Here is a 26989-nt window from a genome sequence, read left to right on the forward strand (position 1 = left end):
ATGGCAATGCTCTCCTGTATTCTTGCCTGGAGTATTCCATGGACAGTATAGTCGACTCGCAAAGAGTCGGACATAACTGAGCAACTAACACACACACTTCAATTTTGACTTAAGAGGTTAAATATTTGTTTTAACAAAAGATGCCCTTTCCTATGAAAATCATCATTTTTCTTGTCCTTAGTTTTTTAAAGGATTGGCTTCTTCTGGTGCTTGGGCTTGCTTCGATGAATTTAATCGAATTGAGTTGGAAGTGCTGTCAGTGGTAGCTCAACAGATCCTTTGCATTCAGAGAGCCATTCAACAGAAGCTGGAAGTGTTTACTTTTGAAGGGACAGAACTTAAGCTCAATCCAAACTGTTTTGTAGCTATTACCATGAATCCTGGCTATGCAGGACGTTCTGAATTACCAGATAATCTTAAGGTAATATATATATTTTAAAGAGAGTAAATTTGGTAATCAGCATAATCTACTCAAAATGGTACAGTTTTCTCACATGTATTTGTAATCTCCCTTTTACCTTTTCCATTTGCTGTAAGGTAAACCTGTAAAGACTTTTTTTAATGTCTAAAAAAATATTAGAATATTAGAGTACATAAGACTGCTAAAATGCTACTGAACAAATTAAAGAGTTAATGAAAAGGTGCTGTACTGGGGGAATAAACTTGAATATCAGCCTATTATCTTTGGGTGCTTATGCTTGGCTTTAAAACCTATTTCCTTTTTGTAAATAATATATTTCATTTGTTTTATGCTTCAGGTTCTTTTCAGAACAGTGGCTATGATGGTTCCAAACTATGCCCTCATAGCAGAAATCTCCCTCTACTCCTATGGATTTCTGAATGCAAAACCTCTGTCTGTGAAGATAGTAATGACCTATAGGCTCTGCTCAGAGCAGCTCTCATCACAGTTTCATTATGACTATGGAATGAGAGCAGTAAAAGCAGTTTTAATAGCTGCTGGAAACCTAAAACTAAAATTTCCAAATGAAAATGAAGATATACTTGTAAGTATTAAATATATATGTTGTGAAAGTTTCCATAAAAAGATAATTTTTTTCAGCAAGGTTGATGGTGAACTACAGATAGGCAGATAAGAGTTGTTGCTTTGAGCCTTTTTATGTGGGGTTGAAATGACAGTTTTGAGGTTCTGGTTTTCATTATAATTTATGGGAATCCAAGGACCTTTCTGTTTGATAAGTGTAGTACTGGCTTTTTAGTATAGAGATTCCATGAAATAATATAAAACAAACTTTGACTTTGGTGAGGTGGGGGCAAGAGGAGGGTTAATACTGGCAATTAATCTGTATTACATTTTTTGGTTGATTTTTAGCTTCTTCGATCAATTAAAGATGTAAATGAACCAAAGTTTTTATCACATGATATACCCTTATTTAATGGAATAACTAGTGACTTATTTCCTGGTGTTAAGCTTCCTGAAGCTGACTATCATGTAAGTAAACCTCTGAGAGTGACTTGTTCTTCAAATAAATTCATCTGGTGACTCAGTAGTTTTGCGAGTTTTATTAAATGAGTGAGTTATTCTGTTAGGAAAATAAACCTCTATTTTGGCCACTCTGATTAATACGGAAGAGTAGATTTTAGTGTGTGTGCTTGGTTGTTCAGTCATGTCTGAGTCTTTGCAACCCCATGGACTAGAGCCTGCCATGCTCCTCTGTCCATGGGATTTCCCAGGCAACAATACTGGAGTAGGATGCCATGCCCTTCTCCAGGGAAACTTTAGTACTTTATGTTATATGATACCAGGGTTAACAAGTTTCAGGTCAAAGATAATGTTACCATAAGAGAACACATTTTAGTTCCTGTATTCTATCTAGTGATTTATAATATTTACTACTAAATATACTTCCCTGATGGCTCAGATTGTAAAGAATCTGCCTGCAATGCAGGAGACCAAGGTTCAATCCCTGGGTCAGGAAGATTCCCTGGAGAAGGGAATGGCTCCCCACTCCAGTATTTTTGCCTGGAGAATTCCATGGACAGAGGAACCTGTAGGGCTACAGTCCATGGCATTGTGAAGAATTGGACGTGACGGAGCAACTAACAGAATGTCAATCTCAACCTGATAAATGTGTCCCTTAGTTTTTCAGGGTTCTCTAAGAAACTGCAAATTTCTCCTTGTAGGTTTCTAGGTCCCCCAGTGAGAAGGGGACATGTATTCCAGTAATCCCTCTGTTCCCATCAGTTACCTCCGGGAGAGGGTAAAAGCCTGGTTGGGCAAAAGTGGGGGCTAACTTTGCACCTGGTTGGAGCACCATTGGGGAAAGCAATGGTGCTTGTTAACTCTGGTATCATATAAAGTACTAAAATTTCCCTGGAGAAGGGCATGGCATCCTACTGGGGTAACTGATTTGGGGGTTTCTATTTTGACAGCGTAAGGTGTGTGTTGGGGGGCAAAAGCTGAAGAAGATGGTGAGAGGAAGAAACAGAGTTTGAAAGAGGGAGTCCATGAGAAGATCTAGCTCCAAATCTTTTGGGGGCAACACAGAAACAGAGGCTTAACACAAACAAGACTCACTCAGACTTTTTTCTTCTGTAATTTAATATTATGCTGGAGTATAGTTGATTTACACTGTTGTGTTAGGTTCAGGTGTACAGGTAGGGCTTCCCACGTGCTGCTAGTGGTAAAGAACCCCTCTACCATGGCAGGAGACACAGGAGATGTGAGTTCAGGCCCTGGATCAGGAAGATCCCCTGGAGAAGGAACTGGCAACCCACTCCAGTATTCTTGCCTGGAGAATCCCATGGACAGAGCAGCCTGGCGGACTACAGTTCATAGGGTCACAAGGAGTCGGATGCAACTGAAGCGACTTAGCATGCGTATGTACAGCTAAGTGATTCAGTTATATATGGATATGTATATCCATTCTTTTTCAGAGTCATTTCCCATATACTTTATTACAGAATATTGAGGAGAGATTCTGTGCTATATTTTAGTAGGCCCCTCTTGCTCATCTATTTTATATAAAGTAGGGTCTAAAGTTAATCACAAGTCCTAAATGATCCCTCACCTCCATGTGTCTCTCTCACCTGCCCCTTGAGACCACAAGTCTACTTTCCGAGTCTGTGACTGTTGTTATTTTGCAAAGAAGTTCATTTCTATCATGCATTTTTTTGAAGGATCCACATAAAAGAGATATCACGTGATATTTGCCATTCTCTGTCTGATATTTGCCATTCTCCTTCACCTAGTGTGACCATCTCTATGTCCTTCCATGTTGGGGCAATAACATGATTTCATTCTTTTTTTAAGGCCAAATAATATTCCATTAAGTATATGGACCACATCTTCTTTATCCATTCAGAGTTTGGTAGACATTCAAGATGCTTTGGTGTCTTGGTTATCCTACATAGTGCTGCAGTGAGTTTTGGGGTGTGTGTACCTTTTTAAACTATGGTTTTCTCAGGGTATTCTCCCAGAAGTGGGATTGCCAGATCAAATAATACCTTTGTTTTTCCTGCTTTGAAGGAACCAAAATACTGTACTTCACAGCACTACCAATTTTCATTCCTTCCAGCAGGGTACAAAGGTTGCATATTCTCCATGCCCTCTTCAGCATTTGCTGTTTGGAAACTTTCTGACGATGGCCATTCTAACTGGAGTCAGCTGATAACTCGTCGCAGATTCTAATTTGTAATTGTCTAATAATTGGCTTATCATTGGCTTTTTTCTTAACAACAGTGTAAATAAAATGTACCTGTTGAATTTTCTTCTTGAAAGCTAGCCCATTCAAAAATTCTTTATCCGTGATCTCTGTGAGGACATTTCTTCAGGGGCAGATATTATTTATTTGCAGCAATGCAAATCTTGTGGGGGTTAACTATGGTAACAACAGGGAGTCAAGTTGCTGTTATGAGAAACGGCCACAAGATGGGAGTACTTCCCCGTTCCCAATCTGGAAAATAGACCTGGAGCCTTTTAGACAAAGTTGTGTTCCTGATGGTAAATGAGAACCAAACGGGAAGAACAAAGACCCAAGGGCTTGTGTCTCTTTACCTCTGCCCCCTTCCTTACCTATTCGCCTCCTCCCACACACCTCAGCCAAAGCCCAAGCCCTGCAAACGTGTTTTACCAAGAGTATTGAGGGTCAGTAGGTAGGGTGACTCTAAACAAACTGGCTTTACCTGGGACCACACCACGAGGAGCTCTGGAGCACGAAGATTCTCAGAGATCTTCCTGGCATGCTGCTCCACTGTCCTTTGGAGACATGAGTCTTGGCTTACCTGAGAAGGGCCCACCTGCATGCTGAAGCAGTGGTTTTATTCAGAGGGTCCTGGCACTTCTGGTAGAAGTGGGGATCATTTGCTGGCACGACCTCCTGAGTAGCCTCAAATTCACACCACTCCTGCTTTGGGAGCCGAGTCTACTCAGGTCTAGGGATAAGAAACCAGCCCGGGTGACTCACGTCCAGGAGAACAGAATAGACGTTTTTTGCTCTAATGACTGTTTCATTTATTTGGATATTCTATTGCAGTGGAGTTGACATGCATCGTTCTCTTTGAGTTCTTCAGCTCCTTGATTCATTTCTACATAGACCTGTACCTGTAATTTTGCAGATTCCCATCCCATGATGGTATTGCATAGTGTTGAGTCAAATTTCCTGGGCCCTTCTGTGGATCTTCAGCTATGATATATTTTTATGTGCATTTCCAGTAGTTTGGGGCCTCCTCATTGATCCTGCTCCCTGCTTCCCCCTGCCAACCTCCCCATCTACGCCTTGGCAATGGTATGCTTCATGTGTAAGCCTGTGAGCCTGATTTCTGTGTGGGACACTACTGGGTTTCGATCATGTTTTAGATATCACCTGTAGGTGAAATCAGTCATACTTGTGTTCTGTCTGCCTCACTGGATTTAGTGTGAACCTCTCCTGGTCCATTGAGTTGCTTAAAACAGCATGATCTCATTGTGTTTTTGGGCTGAGTAACTGTCCACTGAGTATGGGTGGCAGCCACCTTTCTCAATTCATCTGTCCTCAGACACTTGGGTCGTTTCTCTGCCTTGGCTATTGTAAGTAATGCAGACACGACCATTACAGTGCCTGTGACTTTTGCAAGGATGCTTTTCTCTGGGTATCCTTCCGGGAAGAGATGAATGATCTTTGGTAGCTCTGTTTTTCTTTTCTTAAACGAACATCCAGACTGTTCTCCAGAGTGACTGTTGCCAGTTTACAGTTCCACCTCAGCATTGGAGAGTTCCCTGTTCTTCCCCCACCCCACTCTCCAACCCAGGGAGCCTTTTTTAAAGTGTTGATTTTGTAATGATTGATGCCAGAGGATACCTGGGTGTCTTTGTCTTGGGGTCTTTCTCCTTAGAGATCCTGAGCATTTTCATTTCAGGTGATTTTTCTCTGTGCCAAAGAGTGTGAATAAAATGTGGCTGTTGAAATTTGCATGTGGAGGGTCGGCTGTATTTTGAGTTAGGTTTTCATTAGGTGCCGCCATGGACCTTTCTTGGTGGGGGAGGTCATCTGCATCCCCAATCCCGTGAACCTTAACTACTCTGCAGCCATCAGTCTTCTCATTGCAGTTCCAGAAAACGTCCACAAGGCGGCAGCACTTCTTCATGCCCCACTTTGTTCACTGGGCCATCCGTCCTGGGTTGTCAAGGAGAGTGGAAGGTGCCCAGGGGCTTATGTCTCTTTACCTCTGCCCCCCTTCCTCTACCCCTTCTCCTCCTCCCGACCACCTCAGTCAAACCCCAAGCCCTGCAAAAGTGTTATGCCGAGGGTCCTGAGTGTCAGTTTGTGGGGCCACTGTAAGCAAGCTGGCTGTAATCAGGGACCACAGCCCCGGGAGCCCTGGAGCCCTATGCCTCTCAGAGCTTTTCCAGGCATGCCACTCCACCGTCCTTTGGCGGCTTGAGGCTCGACTTAGGTGAAAAGGGCCCGCCTGCATCCTGCAGTGGTGGTTTCATTCAGAGGGCACCCCCCATCAAGTTCTGATGGAAGCGGGGCTCATTTGCTGGCACGTCCTCCTGAGCAGCCTTAATCCCACCCCAGTCCTGATTTGGGAGCCGAGTCTGCTCAGGTCTGGGTTGGTCCAGGTCCCAGAGGAATTGTTATGGTTGGAAGTCCACTATTTTTTCTTATTTATGTCTGCCTGAATGTACTGTGTTCTTTCTCCTCTGGTTGTTTTAAATGTTTTCTCTGTTTCCGTTCTTGACTCTGTGCCAAGTTTTGTTTATTTTGTGCTTATCCTGCTTGGTATTTGCTGCACTTCTGCTATCTGTGTATTACTTTTGTTCTCCAGAAAATTCTTACTGATTATCTTTTAAAGTATTTCTTTTACCCAATTTTCTCTCCCCTGTCCTTCTGGGGCTCCAGTTACATGAATTAATATTTTTGATTATTTTATATTGTCTCACATGTCTCTTACGGAGAAGGCAATGGCACCCCACTCCAGTACTCTTGCCTGGAGAATCCCATGGACGGAGGAGCCTGGTAGGCTGCAGTCCATGGGGTCGCTAAGAGTTGGACACGACTGAGCGACTTCACTTTCACTTTTCACTTTCATGCATTGGAGAAGGAAATGGCAACCCACTCCAGTGTTCTTGCCTGGGGAATCCCAGGGACGGGGGAGCCTGGTGGGCTGCCGTCTGTGGGGTCACACAGAGTCAGACACGACTGAAGCGACTTAGCAGCAGCAGCAGCAGCACATGTCTCTTACGATCTGTTTCTGTTTTGTTTTTCACTGTTTTTAGTATCTGTGCTTTAGTTTGGATACTTTTATTGACTTGTCTTTAAGATTCATGATCCTTTCTTTGGCTTTTTTCAGTCTACCAATAAGCCTCTCCAATGAACTGTTAATTTTATCGATTTTATTTTTTTCAGCTTTATTTTATCCAGTTTGGTTTTATTAAGAGGTCTCATTTCTTTGCTTAAACTATTCATCTTTTCATCTATTTTTGTAATATTGTCTATGTTCTTTTATACATTTATAAAAGTCATTTTATTTTTTGTCAGCTAATTATGACATCTGAGTCATCCGTGAATTATTTTATTTACTATTTTTTCCCCCCATATGATCAACAGCTATTTTTTCTCATGGCTGTTAAAAATTGTGTAGAAAATAAGAGGGTGAACTGGTAGTATTTTCCTGTAGGAAAACCATGTTTTTTTTCTTTGTAAGATAGCTAGATTGGACTGCTGATCTTTTCAACCAGGAGTTGACCTGAGCCAGAGTCTTGTTGCACAAGTATTGATAGTTAGTTTATCTCTGATTTCAAATGTCTTTAGAGTGAGAACTGTCCTAGTCTATGATAAGATCCTTCCTCTAGCAGCATTTTGGGATAAAAACATCCAAAGACTAAGAAAATCTCTTTCTGTGGGGGTTTGTAACTAAGCCCTTGATTTCTTGTGTCACACTCAGCAAAAGCAGTTCAGTTCAGTTCAGTCGCTCAGTCGTGTCCGACTCTTTGCGACCCCATGAATTGCAGCACGCCAGGCCTCTCTGTCCATCACCAACTCCCAGAGTCCACCCAAACCAATGTCCATCGAGTCAGTGATGCCATCCAACCATCTCATCCTCTGTCGTCCCCTTCTCCTCCCGCCCCCAATCCTACCCAGCATTAGAGTCTTTTCCAGTGAGTCAACTTCGCATGAGGTGGCCAAAGTATTGGAGTTTCAGCTTCAACATCAGTCCTTCCAATGATCACCCAGTATTGATCTATTTTAGGATGGATTGATTGGATCTCCTTGCAGTCCAAGGGACTCTCAAGAGTCTTCTCCAACACCACAGTTCAAAAGCATCAATTCTGCGGTGCTCAGCTTTCTTCACCGTCCAACTCTCACATCCATATATGACCACTGGAAAAACCATAGCCTTGACTAGATGGACTTTTGTTGGCAAAGTAATGTCTCTGCTTTTAAATATGCTATCTAGGTTGGCCATAACCTTCCTTCCAAGGAGTAGGTGTCTTTTAATTTCATGGCTGCAATCACCATCAGCAGTGATTTTGGAGCCCAAAAAAATAAAGTCTGACACTGTTTAAACCAGCTTTATATTTGAAGCTCCTCCAGATTTATATATCACAGGAGCCTACATGGTCATTAAAATATCTGTCAATTCCTCCTTACCTCAGCAAACTCCCTCTGCAGTATAGTGGGTCAGTCCAATGCCTACCTGTCTGTACTTGTTCTAAAAGTAAAACTAGCAGTTGGTCTGTGTGAAAGGCTAATCCCTTTCTGAAATTTAGTTCCTTTAGACTTGTGCTCAGTGCTCAGCTGCTCAGTCGTGGCCAACTCTTTGCAACCCTTTGGACTGTAGCCCATCAGACTCCTCTGTCAGTAGAATTTTCTAGGCAGGAATATTGGAATGGTTTGCCATTTCTGAAATTTAGTTCTTCAGACTTATATGTATCCAAAATGCTCCTGTGTGTTTACAGTTTTTATAATTTTTTTAACCTCTGTATATTTCTATTTACCGTAGTGTAAAGGATTGTTTGGCATGTCCTTCTATATCCTAATCAAAAGTGAAATTCTGGAAAAACTAATAAGACAAGTTGTTTTCATGCAGCATACACCCAGTGCTATGGTGCAATGATCATTGATAACTTATAATGGGGAACACTAATTTTTTAAAGTATTTTAATTCTGTTTTTTCCTTCTTAAGTAAAAAAAAAGGTTTAAGAAATTGTTTACAAATATAAGAAGACACAATTTTATTATTTCTAAATGAAAAATCTATATAAGACATGAATGATATGATTTATAATAGCATTTTATAGAAATGCATTCCATTTTTCTTTTATTTTAGGAATTTTTGGAATGTGCTCATGAAGCCTGCAAAGTACATAATCTTCAGCCTGTTAAATTTTTTCTTGAAAAAATGATTCAGACATATGAGATGATGATCGTTAGACACGGGTAAGATTATAGATAGTTAGATGTCATAGTTAGCTGTTATTTTTTAAGTTAAACTATTAAAACAACTAAAATTTGTAAACCAAAAGAGTCAGCAAATTTTGCTAGGTACAGTAAGGAGCAACCCTCCACCCCCACTCTACCCCAACCAATCTCTATTCCAGTGACTTAAAAACGCTCTATTTCTCTCTCGTGCTACATGTCCAAAAAAGATTGGAAAGGAGTGCTCATTCAGTCAGTGATGTAGCACTAATGACCCTCCACAATTTGCCCCTTTGATCATCAAATATGTTATTTGTTCTACTTCATGAACATAAAATACACTTTTACTTTCCCAGGGAGGCAACCTGAAAGTTCCAATCAATGAACCAGACTCAAAGTCTAGAATCTCTAGATGATGTGTGATAGTCTGTGTATCAGATTTGGAAGCTGTTCCTCTTGCTCCAGAGATCTAAAAATAGAAAAACAAGTTATCTGCCCTGCACACACCCACTATTATAATAGTGGGTTTACCAGAACATGATTACCACAGCAAATACTCACATTCAGAAACTGAAGAGACAAAGCCAATACTTGGCAGTAGCAGTTCTGAAATTCAGCAAGGCACGTTGGATCCTAATTCCAGAGATAGACTGACTGTGAGAGTACTTCAGTAGTTTGTACAGGCCCCTCCAGGGAGTCAGAATCATTTTATACATAATTTATTGTAAAGGGTTTCATTAAGTGGCTCTGGCCATTTTGTATTCATAATTCCATATATATATATATATATGTTTGTTTTTTTTTTCCTCCTGAGATAGCCTCCCCTACCAATTGTATAAACTGAGATCCCCATGAAACCTGGGTATACTTCTGTTTGACTTTGCTCCTCGAGAGGGATTTTCCAGGAACCTGTCCTCTGTGGACTTTGGTTCAACCTTGTGAGGGGTCTCCCCTCTCCATTTTCTTCTCTGGTCACATGTGAGGTGGATAATAGAGAAAGTTTCCTTGAGAGCTGAAAAATGTTTTCAGCTGGCTCTCTACCTATAGAAAGTTGATGTCTCAACTTTTTAAAGGCAGATTTTTTTTTAAAAAAATCTCTTTGTATTATATAAATTTTCAAACATATGTAAAAATAGAGGGAATTGGTATAGTCAACCCTCATGCATTCAGTAACTAAGAATCTTTTTTACATCTTGAACATTCACATTGTGTTTTAGCCTAGACTTATGGGGTTTTTTTGTCAGTCAGCTCTCTCAGAAACTTAATAAGCTTTTTTTCCATTTGATTCCAGGTGTGCCAGGAGCCACCAGAATGGTCCTTATTAAGTCATACCTTTCTAAACGTCCTTGTAGTATCCTTGAACCTATCTGGCTTAGTTGGTAGGCCCACACCCTTCATCTGTTTTCCCTAAATTATTTCACCATCTGGAAATGATTGCTGGGAACCATATTAACCTTTCATATCTTTTAATGAAGTGATACAATGGCCCTGCTCTTGATTTGGTCTTTGATACTAGGCTAAACTGATCTTTGTTGTTCAAAGATTTTCTCAACTTATCTCTTACCAGTTGCAGATAAGAATAAATCACCTCATTCAGTCTCTCAAGTCTCTATTTCTCAGGTTTCTCTACTTTCATTCCTGCTTGCAAAGTGGCCATATTTTCCTGAGCTCATTTCTTTTTGTAGTTCCTTGTTAAATGCATCCCTCAGCCGCCAATATATACTAATAATTTTCTGTTCACTATCTTTTCCCCCTAAAACCACAATTTCAATAGATTTATTATCTCTCTCCCAGATTATCTCAAGGGATAAATTTACCAAATGTTTGATCATTGCATAGCATTAATTCCCAATCGTTTAGCCTCTGTTAACAGTTAATTTGCCACCCACAACTTAGCCTCTAAGCCAGTGCCCTTTATTTTAGTCTCTCTTTCTCTCTCTTTTTTTTCTTATCATGGCAAGAATGCCTTTCTCCCTTCTAGGTACCAATTTCTATCAGTAAGGATGGACTAGGTTATTCCAGAGAAACAATCTGTACCCAAATTTTAGTGACTTGAGAAAAAAGGTGTATTTCTCAATCATACTGTTTTCAGTATAGTTTAACAGGGAGGTTCTGCTCATCATAATTATTCAGGTCCCAGGCTGTTGGAGCAGCAACCATCTCAACATTGTGGGTCACAGCTTGCTAGAGGGAAAAAAGGGAGCTTTGTAAGGTCCCTTATGGGCAATTATCTCTCCTTTACCAAGTAACATTCATCATTTCCATTTATTACTCCTTAGTCACCTAGTAATCCTGAAAGAGAGCAAGGAAGCCTACTATATGCCAGCAGAGAGGAGATTCAGAGTATTTTGCCAAGAGTACTGTAACAAGTGAAAATGAGGAAAAGTGAATCCTCTCCACCTCCCTGCTTAGGAAACCTCAAGTCATTAAAATTTTTTTCTTAACTATGCAGTTGTTTCCATTTTCATTTGGAAAATTTTTATTCTCTTTTATAGATAAAGGTATTAATATTGAGAATTTGATTTAGAGATCAGTTAAATGTAACCACCTTATATCTGAGACAAAGTAATACAATTTCAAAGATTATATGTAGTAATTATCATAGGGTGAAAATTTATATACAAATATTTAGGTAAATAATTTAACTTACCATTATTTTTGAGAATCTTATTGTATAATGACTTCTTTTCCTTCATAGTTTTATGTTAGTAGGAGAACCTTTTGCTGCTAAAACAAAAGTTCTGCATATGTTGGCTGATACTCTAACTCTTATGAATGAACGTGGCTATGGAGAGGAAGAAAAAGTCATTTATAGGACTGTAAACCCCAAATCCATTACTATGGGCCAACTTTTTGGACAATTTGACCCAGTGTCCCATGAGGTAATCCACAGTAGAAACATTCTCTACTCTTATTGACAATGCACATTAAGCCAAGAAATTTGAAATATTTTTATGTTATCACTTTATAGTTTTTTAAAGGAAGCTTTCCAATTCTTCTTTTTTTCCTCCTTCAGTGGACTGATGGCATTGTGGCTAACACTTTCAGAGAATTTGCCTTATCAGAAACACCTGACCGGAAATGGGTTGTATTTGATGGTCCCATTGACACTTTGTGGATAGAGAGCATGAACACAGTACTGGACGATAATAAAAAGGTAAACCACCATGATTAAAAGGAAAACAGATGCACAGTATGGATATACTAACGCTACTGAGCTGTAAACCTGAAATGGTTAACATGGTAAATTTATATTATTTTTCTTTTTACCACAATTAAAAACAAAGCAGATACAGACATGCTTAAGCATGTTATATGTCCAATAACTAAATCTCAATATTTAAAATGAAGCATGCAGCAAATTGAAAAAGTTTATGTTATCTTTTCAATGAAAACTATGCTGTGGTAAATTCTTTGCTTAGTTTTTCTTTTTTTATTAGGATACAAGTATATTAAAATTACTGCATTAGCAGGAAGGCATAGTAATGTAATGGGTGATAATAAGTTATGTCACTATAGTCTTAAGGTTTCTTATAGAACTTTAATATTTTAGAAGAAAACAAAAACCCTGCTTTTTTGAAAACATAGACTGCTTCAGTGCTTATATGTGGTACATAACCTTATAGCCTGTGAGATTTAAAAAAATAAGAAAATGGAAGTCTTCTTATATTTATTTTAACTGAGATAACATATGTAAAGTATAAAATGCATACCAAAGTTTAGAGTCTATGATTTTTTTTACATACGCATACACCCAGATGACCATAATATAAATAAAAATATCTTAAGTTTATTGCTCCCTAGAAGGTTCACTTATTTCCCTATGCAATCTGTACATCTTCCCAAAGGCACAATCGTTATTCTAACTTGTACTGTGATAAACTAGTTTTGCCAGTTCTTGAACTTACTGTAAATAGAATCATACCATACAATATTTTCTTTCTTTTGGTCAGTACGACAGCCTATGATATTAATATTGTAGTTCCATTTTATTTCTTTATTATTCTTTTAATGTCTGTATTAGTATTCTACTGTATCAATATACCACAATTTATTTTTATATCTAAATGAAATAATTATGCTACTAAGTAAGCAAACTAGTTTAATTAACATTCAAATATATACTCCAGTACTTTATCATAGGTGGTTAGTTGTTTGTTTATGTTTTTTTCATTATTCAGTCATATTGATTGGACTGAGGGGGAAGGAAAACAGACAAGAAATAGTGATGATTCAGAAGAAAGGGTTAATCAGTTTAGTCAAGTATAAGGTAAGAAAAACCCCAGTAAGACAGTAGGCGCTGAGAGAGGGCATCACAGGGCAGACAGACTGAAACCACAATCCCAGAAAATTAACCAATCTAATCACACAGATCACAGCCTTGTCTAACTCAATGAAACTAAGCCATGCCATGTAGGGCCACCCAAGATGGATGGGTCATGGTGGAGAGTTCTGACAAAATGTGGTCCACTGGAGAAGGGCATGGCAAACCACTTCAGTATTCTTGCCTTGAGAACCCCATGAACAGTATGAAAAGGCAAAAAGACTGGACACTGAAAGATGAACTCCCCAGGTCGGTAGGTACCCAATATGCTGCTGGAGATAAGTTGAGAAATAACTCCAGAAAGAATGAAGAGACGGAGACAAAGCAAAAACAGCATCCAGTTGTGGATGTGACTGGTGATGGAAGTAAAGTCCAATGCTGTAAAGAGAAATATTGCATAGGAACCTGGAATGTTAGGTCCATGAATCAAGGCAAATTGGAAGTGGTCAAACAGGAGATGGCAAGAGTGAACGTTTTAGGAATCAGTGAACTCAAATGGACTGGAATGGGTGAATTTAACTCAGATGACCATTATATCTACTACTGTGGGCAAGAATCCCTTAGAATAAATGGAGTAGTCATCATAGTCAACAAAAGAGTCTGAAATGCAGTATTTGGAAGCAATCTCAAAAATGACACAATGATCTCTGTTCGTTCCCAAGGCAAGACATTCAATATCATAGTAATCTAAGTCTATGCCCCGACCAGTAATGCTGAAGAAGCTGAAGTTGAACGGTTCTATGAAGACCTGCAAGACCTTTTAGAACTAACACCCAAAAAAGATGTCCTTTTCATTATAGGGGACTGGAATGCAAAAGTAGGAAGTCAAGAAACACCTGGAGTAACAGACAAATTTGGCCTTGGAGTACAGAATGAAGCAGGGCAAAAGTTGATAGAGTTTTGCCAAGAGAACGCACTGGTCATAACAAACACCCTCTTCCAACAACGCAAGAGAAGACTCTACACATGGACATCACCAGATGGCCAACACCGAAATCAGATTGATTATATTCTTTGCAGCCAAAGATGGAGAAGCTCTATACAGTCAGCAAAAATAAGACCAGGAGCTGCCTGTGGCTCAGATCGTGAACTCCTTATTGCCAAATTCAGACTTAAATTGAAGAAAGTAGGGAAAACCACTAGACCATTCAGGTATGACCTAAATCAAATCCCTTACAATTATACAGTGGAAGTGAGAAATAGATTTAAGGGACTAGATCTGATAGCCAGAGTGCCTGATGAACTATGGATGGAGGTTCGTGACATTGTACAGGAGACAGGGATCAAGACCATCCTCAAGAAAAAGAAATGCAAAAAAGCAAAATGGCTGTCTGAGGAGGCGTTACAAATAGCTGTGAAAAGAAGGGAAGTGAAAAGCAAAGGAGAAAAGGAAAGCTATACCCATCTGAATGCAGAGTTCCAAAGAATAGCAGGGAGAGATAAGAAAGCCTTCCTCAGTGATCAGTGCAAAGAAATAAAGGAAAACAATAGAATGGGAAAGACTAGAGGTCTCTTCAAGAAAATTAGAGATACCAAGGGAACATTTCATGCAAAGATGAGCTCAATCAAGGACAGAAACGGTATGGACCGAACAGAAGCAGAAGATATTAAGAAGAGGTGGCAAGAATACACAGAAGAACTGTACAAAAAAGATCTTCATGATGCAGATAATCACGATAGTGTGCTCACTCACCTAGAGCCAGACATCCTGGAATGTGAAGTCAAGTGGGCTTCGTAGGAAGGATCACTACGAACAAAGCTAGTGGAGGTGATGGAATTCCAGTTGAGCTATTTCAAATCATAAAAAATGATGCTGTGGAGGTGCTGCGCTCAATATGCCAGCAAATTTGGAAAACTCAGCAGTGGCCACAGGACTGGAAAAGGTCAGTTTTCACTCCAATCCCTAAGAAAGGCAATGCCAAAGAATGCTCAAACTACTGCACAATTGCACTCATCTCACACACTAGTAATGTTCAAAAATCTTCAAGCCAGGCTTCAGCAATACGTGAACTATGAACTTCTAGATGTTCAAGCTGGTTTTAGAAAAGGCAGAGGAACCAGATATCGAATTGCCAACATTCGCTGGATCATCAAAAAAGCAAGAGAGTTCCAAAAACATCTATTTCTGCTTTATTGACTATGCCAAAGCCTTTGACTGTGTGGATCACAATAAACTGTGGAAAATTCTGAAAGGGATGGGAATACCAGACCACCTGACCTGCCTCTTGAGAAACCTGTATGCAGGTCAGGAAGCAACAGTTAGAACTGGACATGGAACAACAGCCTGGTTCCAAATCGGGAAAGGAGTACATCAAGGCTGTATATTGTCACCCTGCTTATTTAACTTATATGCAGAGTACATCATGAAAAACGCTGGACTGGATGAAGCACAAGCTGGAATCAAGATTGCCGGGAGAAATATCAATAACCTCAGAGATGCAGATGACACCACCCTTATGGCAGAAAGAGAAGAACTGAAGAGCCTCTTCATGAAAGTGAAAGAGAAGAGTGAAAAAGTTGGTTTAAAGCTCAACATTCAGAAAACTAAGATCATGGCATCCAGTCCCATCACTTCATGGCAAATAGATGGGGAAACAGTGGAAACAGTGGCTAACTTTATTTTTTTGGGCTCCAAAATCACTGCAGATGGTGATTGCAGCCATGAAATTAAAAGACGCTTATTCCTTGGAAGGAAAGTTATGACCAACCTAGACAGCAGATTAAAAAGCAGAGACATTACTTTGCCAACAAAGGTCCGTCTAGTCAAGGCTATGGTTTTTCCAGTATTCATGTATGGATATGAGAGTTGGACTATAAAGAAAGCTGAGCACCAAAGAATTGATGCTTTTGAACTGTGGTGTTGGAGAAGACTCTTGAAAGTCCCTTGGACTGCAAGGAGATCCAACCAGTCCATCCTAAAGGAGATCAGTCCTGAGTGTTCATTTGAAGGACTGATGTTGAAGCTGAAACTTCAATACTTTGACCACCTGATGCGAATAACTGACTTATTGTAAAAAACCCTGATGCTGGGCAAGATCAAAGGCAGGAGGAGAAGGGGATGACAGAGCATGAGATGAGGATGACAGAGGACATGAGTTTTCATAAACTCTGGGAGTTGGTGATGGTCGGAGAGGCCTGGCATGCTGCAGTCTATGGGGTCGCAAAGTCAGGCATGACTGAGTGACTGAAGTGAACTGAACTGAAGGAGTCAGAGCCTGTTGGAAGGATTGTTTCATATCAGATGAGAGGGGAGCAGGAAAGGTGAATGTGTAGCTTTAATAGTGGAAATTTTTGAAGGCAAATCTTTCTTTCTCGATGTCCTCATGGGGTGATTTATTAGGATTCCATCTCACAAGGCAGTGGGTGGGTGGCAGTAGTAGGGACTCCAAGCCCCTGACAAACTGTTTGCATGTGGAGCATGCCAACAGTGTACCTGGTCAGGGGCAGATATGGGGCTATAGAGGAGACCTGGACACCAAACGTGGGGCAAGAAAGGAGGCTGGGGTGATGGATCTGTAAAGAGGGGCCTAGTCTCCCCAAACCTGGTAGGCAGAAGAAGAAAAATAAGACTCATACTTCTCGTAAAACGCCCATTTGCTGGGTACTTTCTTTCTCCTTATCTTGAAAAATAATAAAAACATGGGAAAAAATCTCCAAAGAAAAGAAAGGAATAAAACTGTAAGAAGGCAAGAGATGGGAGGCCAGGGGGAGCCTGACATGGTAGGGCTAGGGCGTCTGCCCCCTGCCCCTCAGCCTCCTCCCTTCTTGGCCCGGGGCCAAAGCCCCACCGGTGGGTCCCTGAGAGAAGGTGCGGAGCCTCGGCGGGGGTCTCCGGGCGCCAGAGGAAAGAGGCCCACTGGCCTGTTGCTGGGTTCAGTTCGGGTTTGGGCCCAGCGAGCGGGGGCGCCAGCTGTGCAGTCTCTCTGGGTTCAGCCCCCACAGGTCTGGGCCCCAGCAGAGGCCGGCAGGCCCAGGTGCAGCTCATGGGCTTGATGCGCTCCGGCTGCTCTCGTAAATGCGGGAAGGAGGGCTGTGCGAGGGCGTCCAGGTGCCCGCAGTGCGTCATGGCCTCGTACGGGCAGGCGGGCGGCCATCGGGGGCGTCTGTCCGTCAGGTAGCTCTTTCCAGCCGCGGGGCGACATCCTTCAGGGATGGATTCTTGGGTAAGACACTTGCCCGGGAGAGTAGATTTCCCAGAGAAGGATCTGGAAACGCCACACGTCCGACTCGGTGGAGAACTTTCTCCCTGTCAGCGCCTCGGTGCCCTCCGTGACGTTTGGCTCGTCCCTCTGATCTGAGGTGCGTGCTCCTTCAGCTGCCTGAGGCCCTCGTGGGTGCTGAGCTTGCCGGCTTGGTCCAGGATGCGGTGGCGTCCCCGGCGCAAGCTGGTGATCTCCCGCACCAGGACAGGCCTGTCTGGTGGGCACAGTGGCTGCTCTGTCTGCTCCGTGCGGTCTGGCCGTGGAAACAGGCCGTGAGGCTGAGTTCCATGCCTCTGCCTTCATGCCCTCCGGCTTCTGGACGTAGTTGGCTGGGACGATGCCCTCGTGGCCCACTTTGTTCTTGGCTTTGTACCAGTTGGGGTCCTTGGTGACGGCCACTTGGTGAGCACGTCTTCTTTGCCGAAGGGAGGGCCTTTCTTGGTAGCGCGGTGAAAGTTGTACTTGGCGGTAGGGGGCCAGGCAACCTGAGTTGCTGACATCTCAGAAGATCTGGCGTTCCCCCAGTCACAGGAAGGCCGACCTGTCACCCTGTCGCTTGGTACCATGAGAGCGCTGCCGTCCCGGCCTGCTCACTGCGGGCAGCATCAGTGGCCTGCGGGAGAGTCCATGGTGTGGGGAGGGGCGCAGGGGTCCCGGGGCTGCGGTACAAAGAAGTCTGTGTGCGAAAGAAAGGGGAGGAGAGACAGCCAGACAGAGGCAGGGGGTCGAGGAGGGAAGAAAGGAAACCACAGCGGTTCCATCTGGGGACATCGCGCTGGCAGCCCCGGGCTGCCCCTGGCCTCTGGATGGGGGCCAAGGGGTCCCGGCGGCCACAGGCTGGCTGGGGTGGGAGGGACAGGAAGCCCGGGGCGCGGGCCCTGACATTTGTGGGCCCTGACACCGCGGCAACTTGAATTGCCGACATCTTGGAAGATTTGACAAATCCTTTTGACGATTTATTTTTTTCTTTGTGAAGCGGTAGAACGTGGTTCTTTGTACACTCGAGAAAGGGGAAGATTTAAATTAGACATCAAGGAAAATGGAAAAGAGAGCTGCCTAGGAAAACGAAGAAGCATATCTGGGTGTTACAGAGAACCTGATAGACTTGAAGACCATGAATTCTAAGTTTAGTGCCAAGGTCTGCCTCTGTGAGATTTTCTCTACCGATCTAAGCACTTTAGATGTGGATGTCGTTCAGGTTGCTAGACTGGAAATACAGAAAGACTTTAAATATATTGACTCCAGAATGCTAGAAATGCTGTACCACAGAACAGAAGCTACCTAATGAAAGAAGTGAAAACAGGGGAATGAAAATCTCCGTGAAAATGAAGAGCAAATTTAGTAGGAGTCAACGACTGAGAGAGCTGTATAGATAGGAGACATTATTAAAAGTTAATGACAATTACAAACGTGGAAGCCAAGGAGATTGAGAAAATAGAATAGCTTTAATAATAATGAATAAGATAGTTATTTGGCAGAAAAGACACAATTGATAAATTCAGTTTTTACATATTTGATTAAAGAGGAATGTTTTAGATTAATAAATAAATGACCCAATCAGAAAATGGGCCAAAGAACTAAACAGACATTTCTCCAAAGAAGACATACAGATGGCTAACAAACACATGAAAAGATGCTCAACATCACTCATTATTAGAGAAATGCAAATCAAAACCACAATGAGGTACCATTTCACACCCGTCAGAATGGCTGCTATCCAAAAGTCTACAAGCAATAAATGCTGGAGAGGGTGTGCAGAAAAGGGAACCCTCTTACACTGTTGGTGGGAATGCAAACTAGTACAGCCACTATGGAGAACAGTGTGGAGATTCCTTAAAAAACTGGGAATAGAACTGCCATATGACCCAGCAATCCCACTGCTGGGCATATACACCGAGGAAACCAGAATTGAAAGAGACGCGTGTACCCCAGTGTTCATCGCAGCACTGTTTACAATAGCCAGGACATGGAAGCAACCTAGATGTCCATCAGCAGACGAATGGATAAGGAAGCTGTGGTACATATACACAATGGAATATTACTCAGCCATTAAAAAAATACATTTGAATCGGTTCTACTGAGATGGATGAAACTGGAGCCCATTATACAGAGTGAAGTAAGCCAGGAAGAAAAACAACAATACAGTATACTAATGCATATATATGGAATTTGAAAGATGGTAACAATAACCCTATATGCGAGACAGAATAAGAGACACAGATGCATAGAACAATTTTATGGACTCTGAGGGAGAAGGTGAGGGTGGGACGTTCTGGGAGAATAGCATTGAAACGTATATTATCATATGTGAAACAGAACACCATTCCATGTTCGATGCATGAGACAAGGGCTCAGGGCCGGGGCAATGGGATGACCCAGAGGGATGGGATGGGGAGGGAGGTGAGTGGGGGGTCCAGGAAGGGGAACACATGTAAACCCATGGCTGATTCATGTCAATGTATGGCAAAAACTATTACAATATTGTAAAGTAATTAGTCCCCAACTAAAATAAATAAATTTATAAAAAAAAAAAAAGAAATGAGAAATGCTGTAAACACCATAGTAAGAAATTGATCAAATAAATTATCAGACACTTAAAAATAAATAAATAAAAATAAATAAAAACAAAAATAAAAGTGACCCAGAGGAGACTGCAAATCCAATGCATAGTCCTTGATTGAATTTTGGTCTGAATAAATCAGTTTAAAAGACATTCCTGATACAACTGAGAATATTTGAGTATTGGCTGAGTATTAGATGATATTAAGGAATTATTGGTAATTGTGTTATATGTGATAATGTTATTGTGGTTATACAGGAAAGTCCTTATTTTAAAAGATTAATATTGACTTATTTGGATGTGAAATGCCATGATATTTGTAATGATCTTTAAAATGCTTTTTAAAAAGACAAAGCAAATATGGCAAAATGTTACCATTGGTTAACTCTAGAAGATGAGTATGTGAATATTCATAGTATTCTCTATTTTTTCTATTTCTCTTTTTTATTAATAAAAAAGTCTTACAATTGTAAAATCTGTAGAATTTCATGTAATTTTTTAATAACAAAAACTGACATTAGTATAGGATCTTATAGCTTTTTCAATATATCATGTAGTTCCTGTCTCCCTTCCTTATACGAGAGAAGACAGAGCTAGGCTTAGACTTTAGATTGAAGATTTTTCTGGCTTCCATCCTAAGACTTATCCTATTATATCCTAGGAGGTACTTTAATAAATAGAATAAACTTCTATCTGAGAAGTTTGAGATTTTTTAAAATAAACTTTTGAAAAATTGTTGTCTTCAGCTTTGCCTTATGAGTGGAGAAATCATTCAGATGTCCCCTCAGATGAGCCTCATCTTTGAAACAATGGACCTTTCCCAGGCCTCAGTAAGTTCATAATTTATTATAATAGTAGTTTGTTCATTTATTCACTGAGCCATAAGTCTTTTTTTCTGTATTGTTTGTTTCTTTATTAAATCTTAAATTATTGGAGTGTAGTTGATTTACAGTGTTGTGTTAGTTTCAGAAATAAGTCATTTTTATTATGTGTCAGAAAGTGAGTTAGGCACCAAAAATACAAAGATGAATAAGACAGTGTATGCTCATTTAGAGAGGATGAGAGGCATGCTAATATATAATATATATATGTATGTATATATATGTGTGTGTGTGTGTGTATATATATATCCTGATATAGAGGTACATGTTAGTGCTGTAAGAATATGGAGGGGGCAAATGCCCAAGCGAGGAGTGGGCAGAGGAAGAGGACATGGGAAAATGTTTGAGTGTTTGATCTGGTTTTGAGGGGTAAGACTTCTTCGTGGAGACTGGCTGGGGCTTGGCACTCCAAATCAGGACAAGATGTCTTGAAAAGACTTGGAGCCGTGATATATCCGGGGATCTGTAACTGCAGATAGTTTCATCTAGTGTATGTGATGCTATAGAGGAAGACAGGAGCCAGATCATGACAGACCTTATAAGTGAGGCAAAGAATTCTTTAAAACTACCAGATTGGAAAATGAAAACTTGTCTTTTTTCCTCTAGCCTGCCACTGTAAGCCGCTGTGGCATGATTTATTTGGAGCCCTCACAGTTGGGATGGAAACCACTTGTGTCTTCATGGTTGAATTCACTGAAAGGACCTCTACAGCAACCAGATCACCAAGCTCTTCTGAGAGGACTTTTTGACTGGTTAATACAGCCCACTTTAAAGCTCCGTAAGAAAAAGTGCAAGGTAACATCATAATTCTCTTTTCTACCCTAATTTCTTTACTTTCCATTCAACTTGACTAAAGTCAGAATGGTAGGATAAATAAATCTTTTCTCCTTAGACCTATAATACCCACTTTTTAAAAAAATCAAAAGATTTATTATGACCGTCCATGATTCATATGCAGTTGTAAGAAATAATACAGAGAGATCCTACATACACTTCACCTGATTTTCCCCCATGGCAACATTTTGCAAGACTGTATTATAATATCACAACAAGAATATTGACATTGATAATGTCTACTGATCTTATTTACATTTCCCTAGTTATCCTTGTACTCATGTGTCTCTGTGTGTGTATGTGTCTGTATTCATGTGCATGCATTTATCCATTTGCATTTACTTGTTTTTAATTTTAATATGTATGCTTAAAGTGTACAAGATGATTTGATATACATACATGTGGTGAAATGAATGGGCTTCCCTGGTAGCTCAGCTGGTAAAGAATCCGCCTGTAATACAGGAGACCCTGGCTTGATTCCTGGGTCAGGAAGATCCCTTGGAGAAGGGAATGGCTACCCACTCCAGTATTCTTGCCTGGAGAGTAACATGATTATCATAGTCAAGATAATTACCATATCTCCTCAAATAGTTAACACATTTGTGTGTATGTGTGTGTGATGAGAGCACCTAAATCTACTCTCTTAGCAAATCTTCAGTATTGACACATATTGTACAGTATTACTAACTGTAGTTATCATGCTGTACATTAGATCTCTAGACTTATTCATCCTGCATAACTGTAACTTTGTACTGTTCACCCATTTCCCCATTTCTCCCACCACCTCCCCACTTGTAACCTCTGTTTTACTCTGCTGCTTTTTATGTATTCAACTTTTAGATCATGCATATAAGTGAGATCATGCAGTTTTTTCCTTTCTGTATCTGGCTTATTTCTCTTAGCATAATGTCCTCAAGTTTTGTCTATGTTGTTGCAAATGGCAGGATTTTCTTTTTTAAGAATGAATATTATTCCATTGTATATCTACCACAATATCTTTATCCATTCATCTGCCATTGGACAGTTAGGTGTTTCCATATGTTGGCTGTTGTGAATAATGCTTCAGTGAATACGGGAGCACAGATATCTCCTTGAGGTACTTATTTTGTTTCCTTTGAGTGTACACCTAGAAGAGGGATTGCTGGATCATATGGTAGTTCTATTTTTAGTTTTTTGAGAATCCTCCATACCTTTGCACTAATAATGACTGGACTGATTTACCTTCCCACAGCCAGTGCACAAGGGTTGTTTTTCTCCACATTCTCACCAATACTGGTTATCTTTTATCTTTTTGATAATATCCATCCTAACAGGTATGAGATGATATATCATTGTGGGTTTGATTTGTATTTCCTTATTGATTAGTGAGGTAAAACTGACTTTTCCTATTACTTCTGGACCATTAGTATGTTGTCTTTAATTTCAGTATCACTTCTTTCCAGAGATCATTTGTTTTATTTTCATATCTCCTAGCTTAGTATACAGGTAAACTGTATTTTTGATAAATGTTTGTTGAATAAATAGATGAATAAATAACTGTTATAAACTTCATTTCTACTATCTCTAGAGCACTGTTTATTCTCTTACTAATTTTCATTTCTCAGAGAATTCAGAATATGTTTCACACAATTATGTAATTGTATTATGCTAGACTGAAATATTTGAGAGATTTTTATCATGCCTGCAATTTAAATTGTTTAACTTTTATAGAGACTGTGAAAAGTATGTTTTTTAAAGTGAAACACTTATTTTCTTTTATTATTATTCTTTTCACTTTGAAGGAACTGATTCCAACAAGCGATAGCAATGTGGTTGTCTCTCTCACACGCCTCTTTGAAGTACTGCTCTGTAATGTGGTGGAGAATGATCCTACCAGCAAGCACATTCGTGTTTGGATTATGGTCGGTTTTATATTTATTGTGTTTTTTAAGTTATAGACTAAAAGGTGCCTCTGGCAAATATGTTGCTTGTCTTGAGAAAGACATTACAAGACCCAGAGCTATTTTTTGGTGAGCACCAAAAGAATACCAGAAGACATTAAAGTTGCCCTGATCTGGTATGCTAATTTATAAGACAATTTAGAGAAAGTAAGATACGTCAGAATAAATCAAAATGCCCTATTATTTATGAACGATCATAATTTGATAAACAATAGAGTGACTTAATATTAAACCAATATGGACTTTAGGTGAATTGATCTTGTCTCAATGTTAAGCTAGAGTGTAAGCTATAACAAAGTGACTACAAAAGACTAGGAGCAGGCATCCAACCAGCTGGCAAAATCCAGAGAGAATATAGGTAGGAAGGAGTCAGTGGTCCAGGTTAGTTAATGTCTAGAGATCAGAGAATGCCAGAGAATCAGGCTCTCAGGGAGCCAAACAAAAGAGGTGTTCTGTTCTCTCCCCTGGTCTATGCTACTTTCCTGTCTACCACCTATTCTCGGATTCCTTAACCTCCTCTATGCAATCTGTCTACTCTTCTACTCTGTGATAATAGTGGTTCCCTCTCATTGTTTTCCCTTTACTTTGTTGCCACAGAAAATTTTCTCTTAAAATGTATTTGATAGACTTTTCTCTCTAGATAAGGCATGTACCTAGAGCACAAATCAAGACAAAAGTAGGTTTTCCATCCATACCAGTCCCCCAGCCACCCTCCAGGCAACCACCATTACCAGTGCATCATGTAGCCTGTTAGAGATATTTGATACAGATCCTCTTTTACAGTGGCTCAGATGGTAAATAGTCTTCCTGCAATGCAAGAGACCCAAGTTTGATCCCTGGGTCAGAAAGACCCCCTAGAGAAGGGAATGGCTACCCACTCCAGTATTCTTGCCTGGGAAAACCCATGGACAGAGGAGCCTGGTGGGCTACAGTCCATGGGGTGGCAAAGAGTCAGACACGACTGTGACTCACACACACACACACACATTTTTTGTACATGTTAACATACTATACATACTGATTTGCATTTTTTCACACTATATATTTGGGAGATCTTTCCAGATTAGTATTGTGGTACCTTTTTTGCCCTAAACAGCTATACACATTCCAGTGTATGTAGCTTATTCCAGTTAAGTTGATCTCTATTTGATTTGCCTCAGATATTTTGCTACCACAAACAGTGCTGCAGTAAATATTCTTGTACATTTATGATTTTAACCAGCGGGAATATATTTGAAGATAAACCCACTAAAAGAGGAACCCTTAGGTCATTTGGCATGAGCATTTTAAATTTAGACACATATTGCCAGAGGAATGATTTTTTATGACTGAGATGTGCTCCATTCCACAGTATTTGTAAATCTGATCTTTTCCAAGTAGGCTAACTAGAACTCAATATATTAAATTTTAATCTGTTAAAAATCTCTATTAAATAATTAAATTAAACTTTTTCCTTTTTAAACCAACAGGCTTGCTTTATATTTTCTTTGATTTGGTCCATTGGAGGAAGCTGTGATACAGATGGTCGCATTGTTTTTGACATTTACATACGACTAGTCATAGTGGGAAAAGATGAAAACAACCCAATACCTGAATCTGTGGGTAAATGGGAATGCAACTTTGATGAAAAAGGCCTAGTCTATGACTACATGTATGAGGTATGATGTAAGATGCTTGTTATGATAAGCCATAGAACACAAAGTCTTAAATCAGTGGTCAAAACTGGGTTCCCATCCTAGAGTTACTCTGACTCCTGTGGTTAGCATTTTAGTCCCTTCTCTTCCGAAGAATTGATGCTTTTAAACTGTGGTGTTAGAGAAGACTCTTGAGAGTCCCTTGGACTGCAAGGAGATCCAATCAATCCATCCTAAAAGAGCTCAATCCTGGGTGTTCATTGGAAGGTCTGATGTTGAAGCTGAAACTCCAATACTTTGGCCACCTCATGCGAAGGGTTGACTCATTGGAAAAGACCCTGATGCTGGGTAGGATTGGGGACGGGAGGAGAAGGGGACGACAGAGGATGAGATAGTTGGATGGCATAACCGACTCGATGGACATGGGTTTAGGTAGACTCTGGGAGTTGGTGATGGGCAGGGAGGCCTGGCGTGCTGCGATTCATGGGGTCGCAAAGAGTTGGACACGACTGAGCGACTGAACTGAACTGAACTTTCGTTTCTCCTCCTATAAATTCTGGGCTTCCCTGGTGGCTCAGAGAGTAAAGAATCTGCCTGCAATGCAGGAGACCTGGGTTCGGTTCCTGGATTGGGAAGATCCCCTGGAGAAGGAAATGGCAACCCACTCCAGTATTCTTGCCTGGAAAAGCCCGTGGACAGAGGAACCTGGGAGGCTACAGTACATGGGGTCGCAAAGAGTCAGACATGACTGAGTGACTAACACACTAGCTGATAACTTGTGGACAGTATAGATCCACTTGCTTGAAGAATTTTTATAATTTCAGATTTATGTTAAATCTGTTTTCTCAAATTTAAAAAAGAATTCACAAAAAGATTCTTTTAAACAGCAATCATTTACATAATCATTGATTCATGCAGATTTTACTTCACAAAACCATAAGGTCTGGATAGAGCCTTATTACAATTTTACATGAATCTCAAGGTCTGTAGATGAAAAAGCAAACCTAGAAAGGCTACTGGCTAGCACAGCCAGGACTTGAACCCAGTTCTCCTGATTGCCAGTGCAGAAAGGTCTCCCTAAAACCATGCTAATGCAGAATTTTAATAAGACCAGAAAGACAGTTTCATTCACATTAGTCACAGTGAGAAGTCAATAAAATAACGTCTGAAACTAAAAAATCAAGAGATGATAACCCAAGCGTATTCTTTAAGAGTTGAAGGTAAATATCAAAACATCTAGCTGAAACAGGCAAAGGTAAGTTGCTGTTGGAGAGGAGAAAATGAGTGGGAAACTGCTCTTTTTCCTTGGCCTTATAAACTTGGACTCTAAAATATGTGCATATATAGCTTTGATAAAAATAAAAGATAAAACCTCAGAAATTAAGAACATGAATTACTAAAGAATCATTCACCCAAACTTGCAAAATTACCATAATCCAGACACAAACCATATACATATACAATTTGTTAGAAAATATTTAAAAATTCTTAGATACTTACCATAGCCCTGAAGCGGGGCCCAAGAGATCTCCTTCTTTGCCAGGTGTTAACTCTTTTGTTGCCTGATGAAATGTGAGAAGTTGGTGAGAGACATTTAGGATCTCCAGGGAAGTACAGGACAACCTGGAGAGGAAGATATCTGAGTGGGGGAATGTGGATTCCCTAATCAGGATCACTCAGGGTGTCAAGACAGCAGATCTTCAGCCCATGGTTCAGAAGAAGTTCAATAATGTATCAATTGGTTCAGCCTTTC

The 26989-nt window shown here is 40.4% G+C and overlaps 1 protein-coding gene across 2 annotated transcripts in view; it reads left to right on the top strand.

Annotated features, from left to right (window-relative positions):
• DNAH12 (dynein axonemal heavy chain 12) overlaps positions 1–26989 on the top strand; it is a 188842-nt gene that overhangs the window by 65252 nt on the left and 96601 nt on the right. Inside the window, exons 27-36 of one of the 2 annotated variants that reach the window (XM_081524814.1) lie at positions 182–421; positions 759–1004; positions 1331–1450; positions 8773–8882; positions 11560–11743; positions 11878–12018; positions 20694–20777; positions 21435–21623; positions 23444–23563; positions 25072–25260. In XM_081524814.1, the coding sequence (XP_081380940.1) occupies positions 182–421; positions 759–1004; positions 1331–1450; positions 8773–8882; positions 11560–11743; positions 11878–12018; positions 20694–20777; positions 21435–21623; positions 23444–23563; positions 25072–25260 (1623 nt within the window). Of the gene's footprint in view, positions 1–181; positions 422–758; positions 1005–1330; positions 1507–8772; positions 8883–11559; positions 11744–11877; positions 12019–20693; positions 20778–21434; positions 21624–23443; positions 23564–25071; positions 25261–26989 lie in introns of those variants that run through there. The other variant, XR_014063983.1, reaches the window with a different exon arrangement.

This window comes from Giraffa tippelskirchi, chromosome 9, assembly GCF_054371585.1.
Source record: "Giraffa tippelskirchi isolate mGirTip1 chromosome 9, T2T-mGirTip1v1.2.pri, whole genome shotgun sequence".
Taxonomy (NCBI): domain Eukaryota; kingdom Metazoa; phylum Chordata; class Mammalia; order Artiodactyla; family Giraffidae; genus Giraffa; species Giraffa tippelskirchi.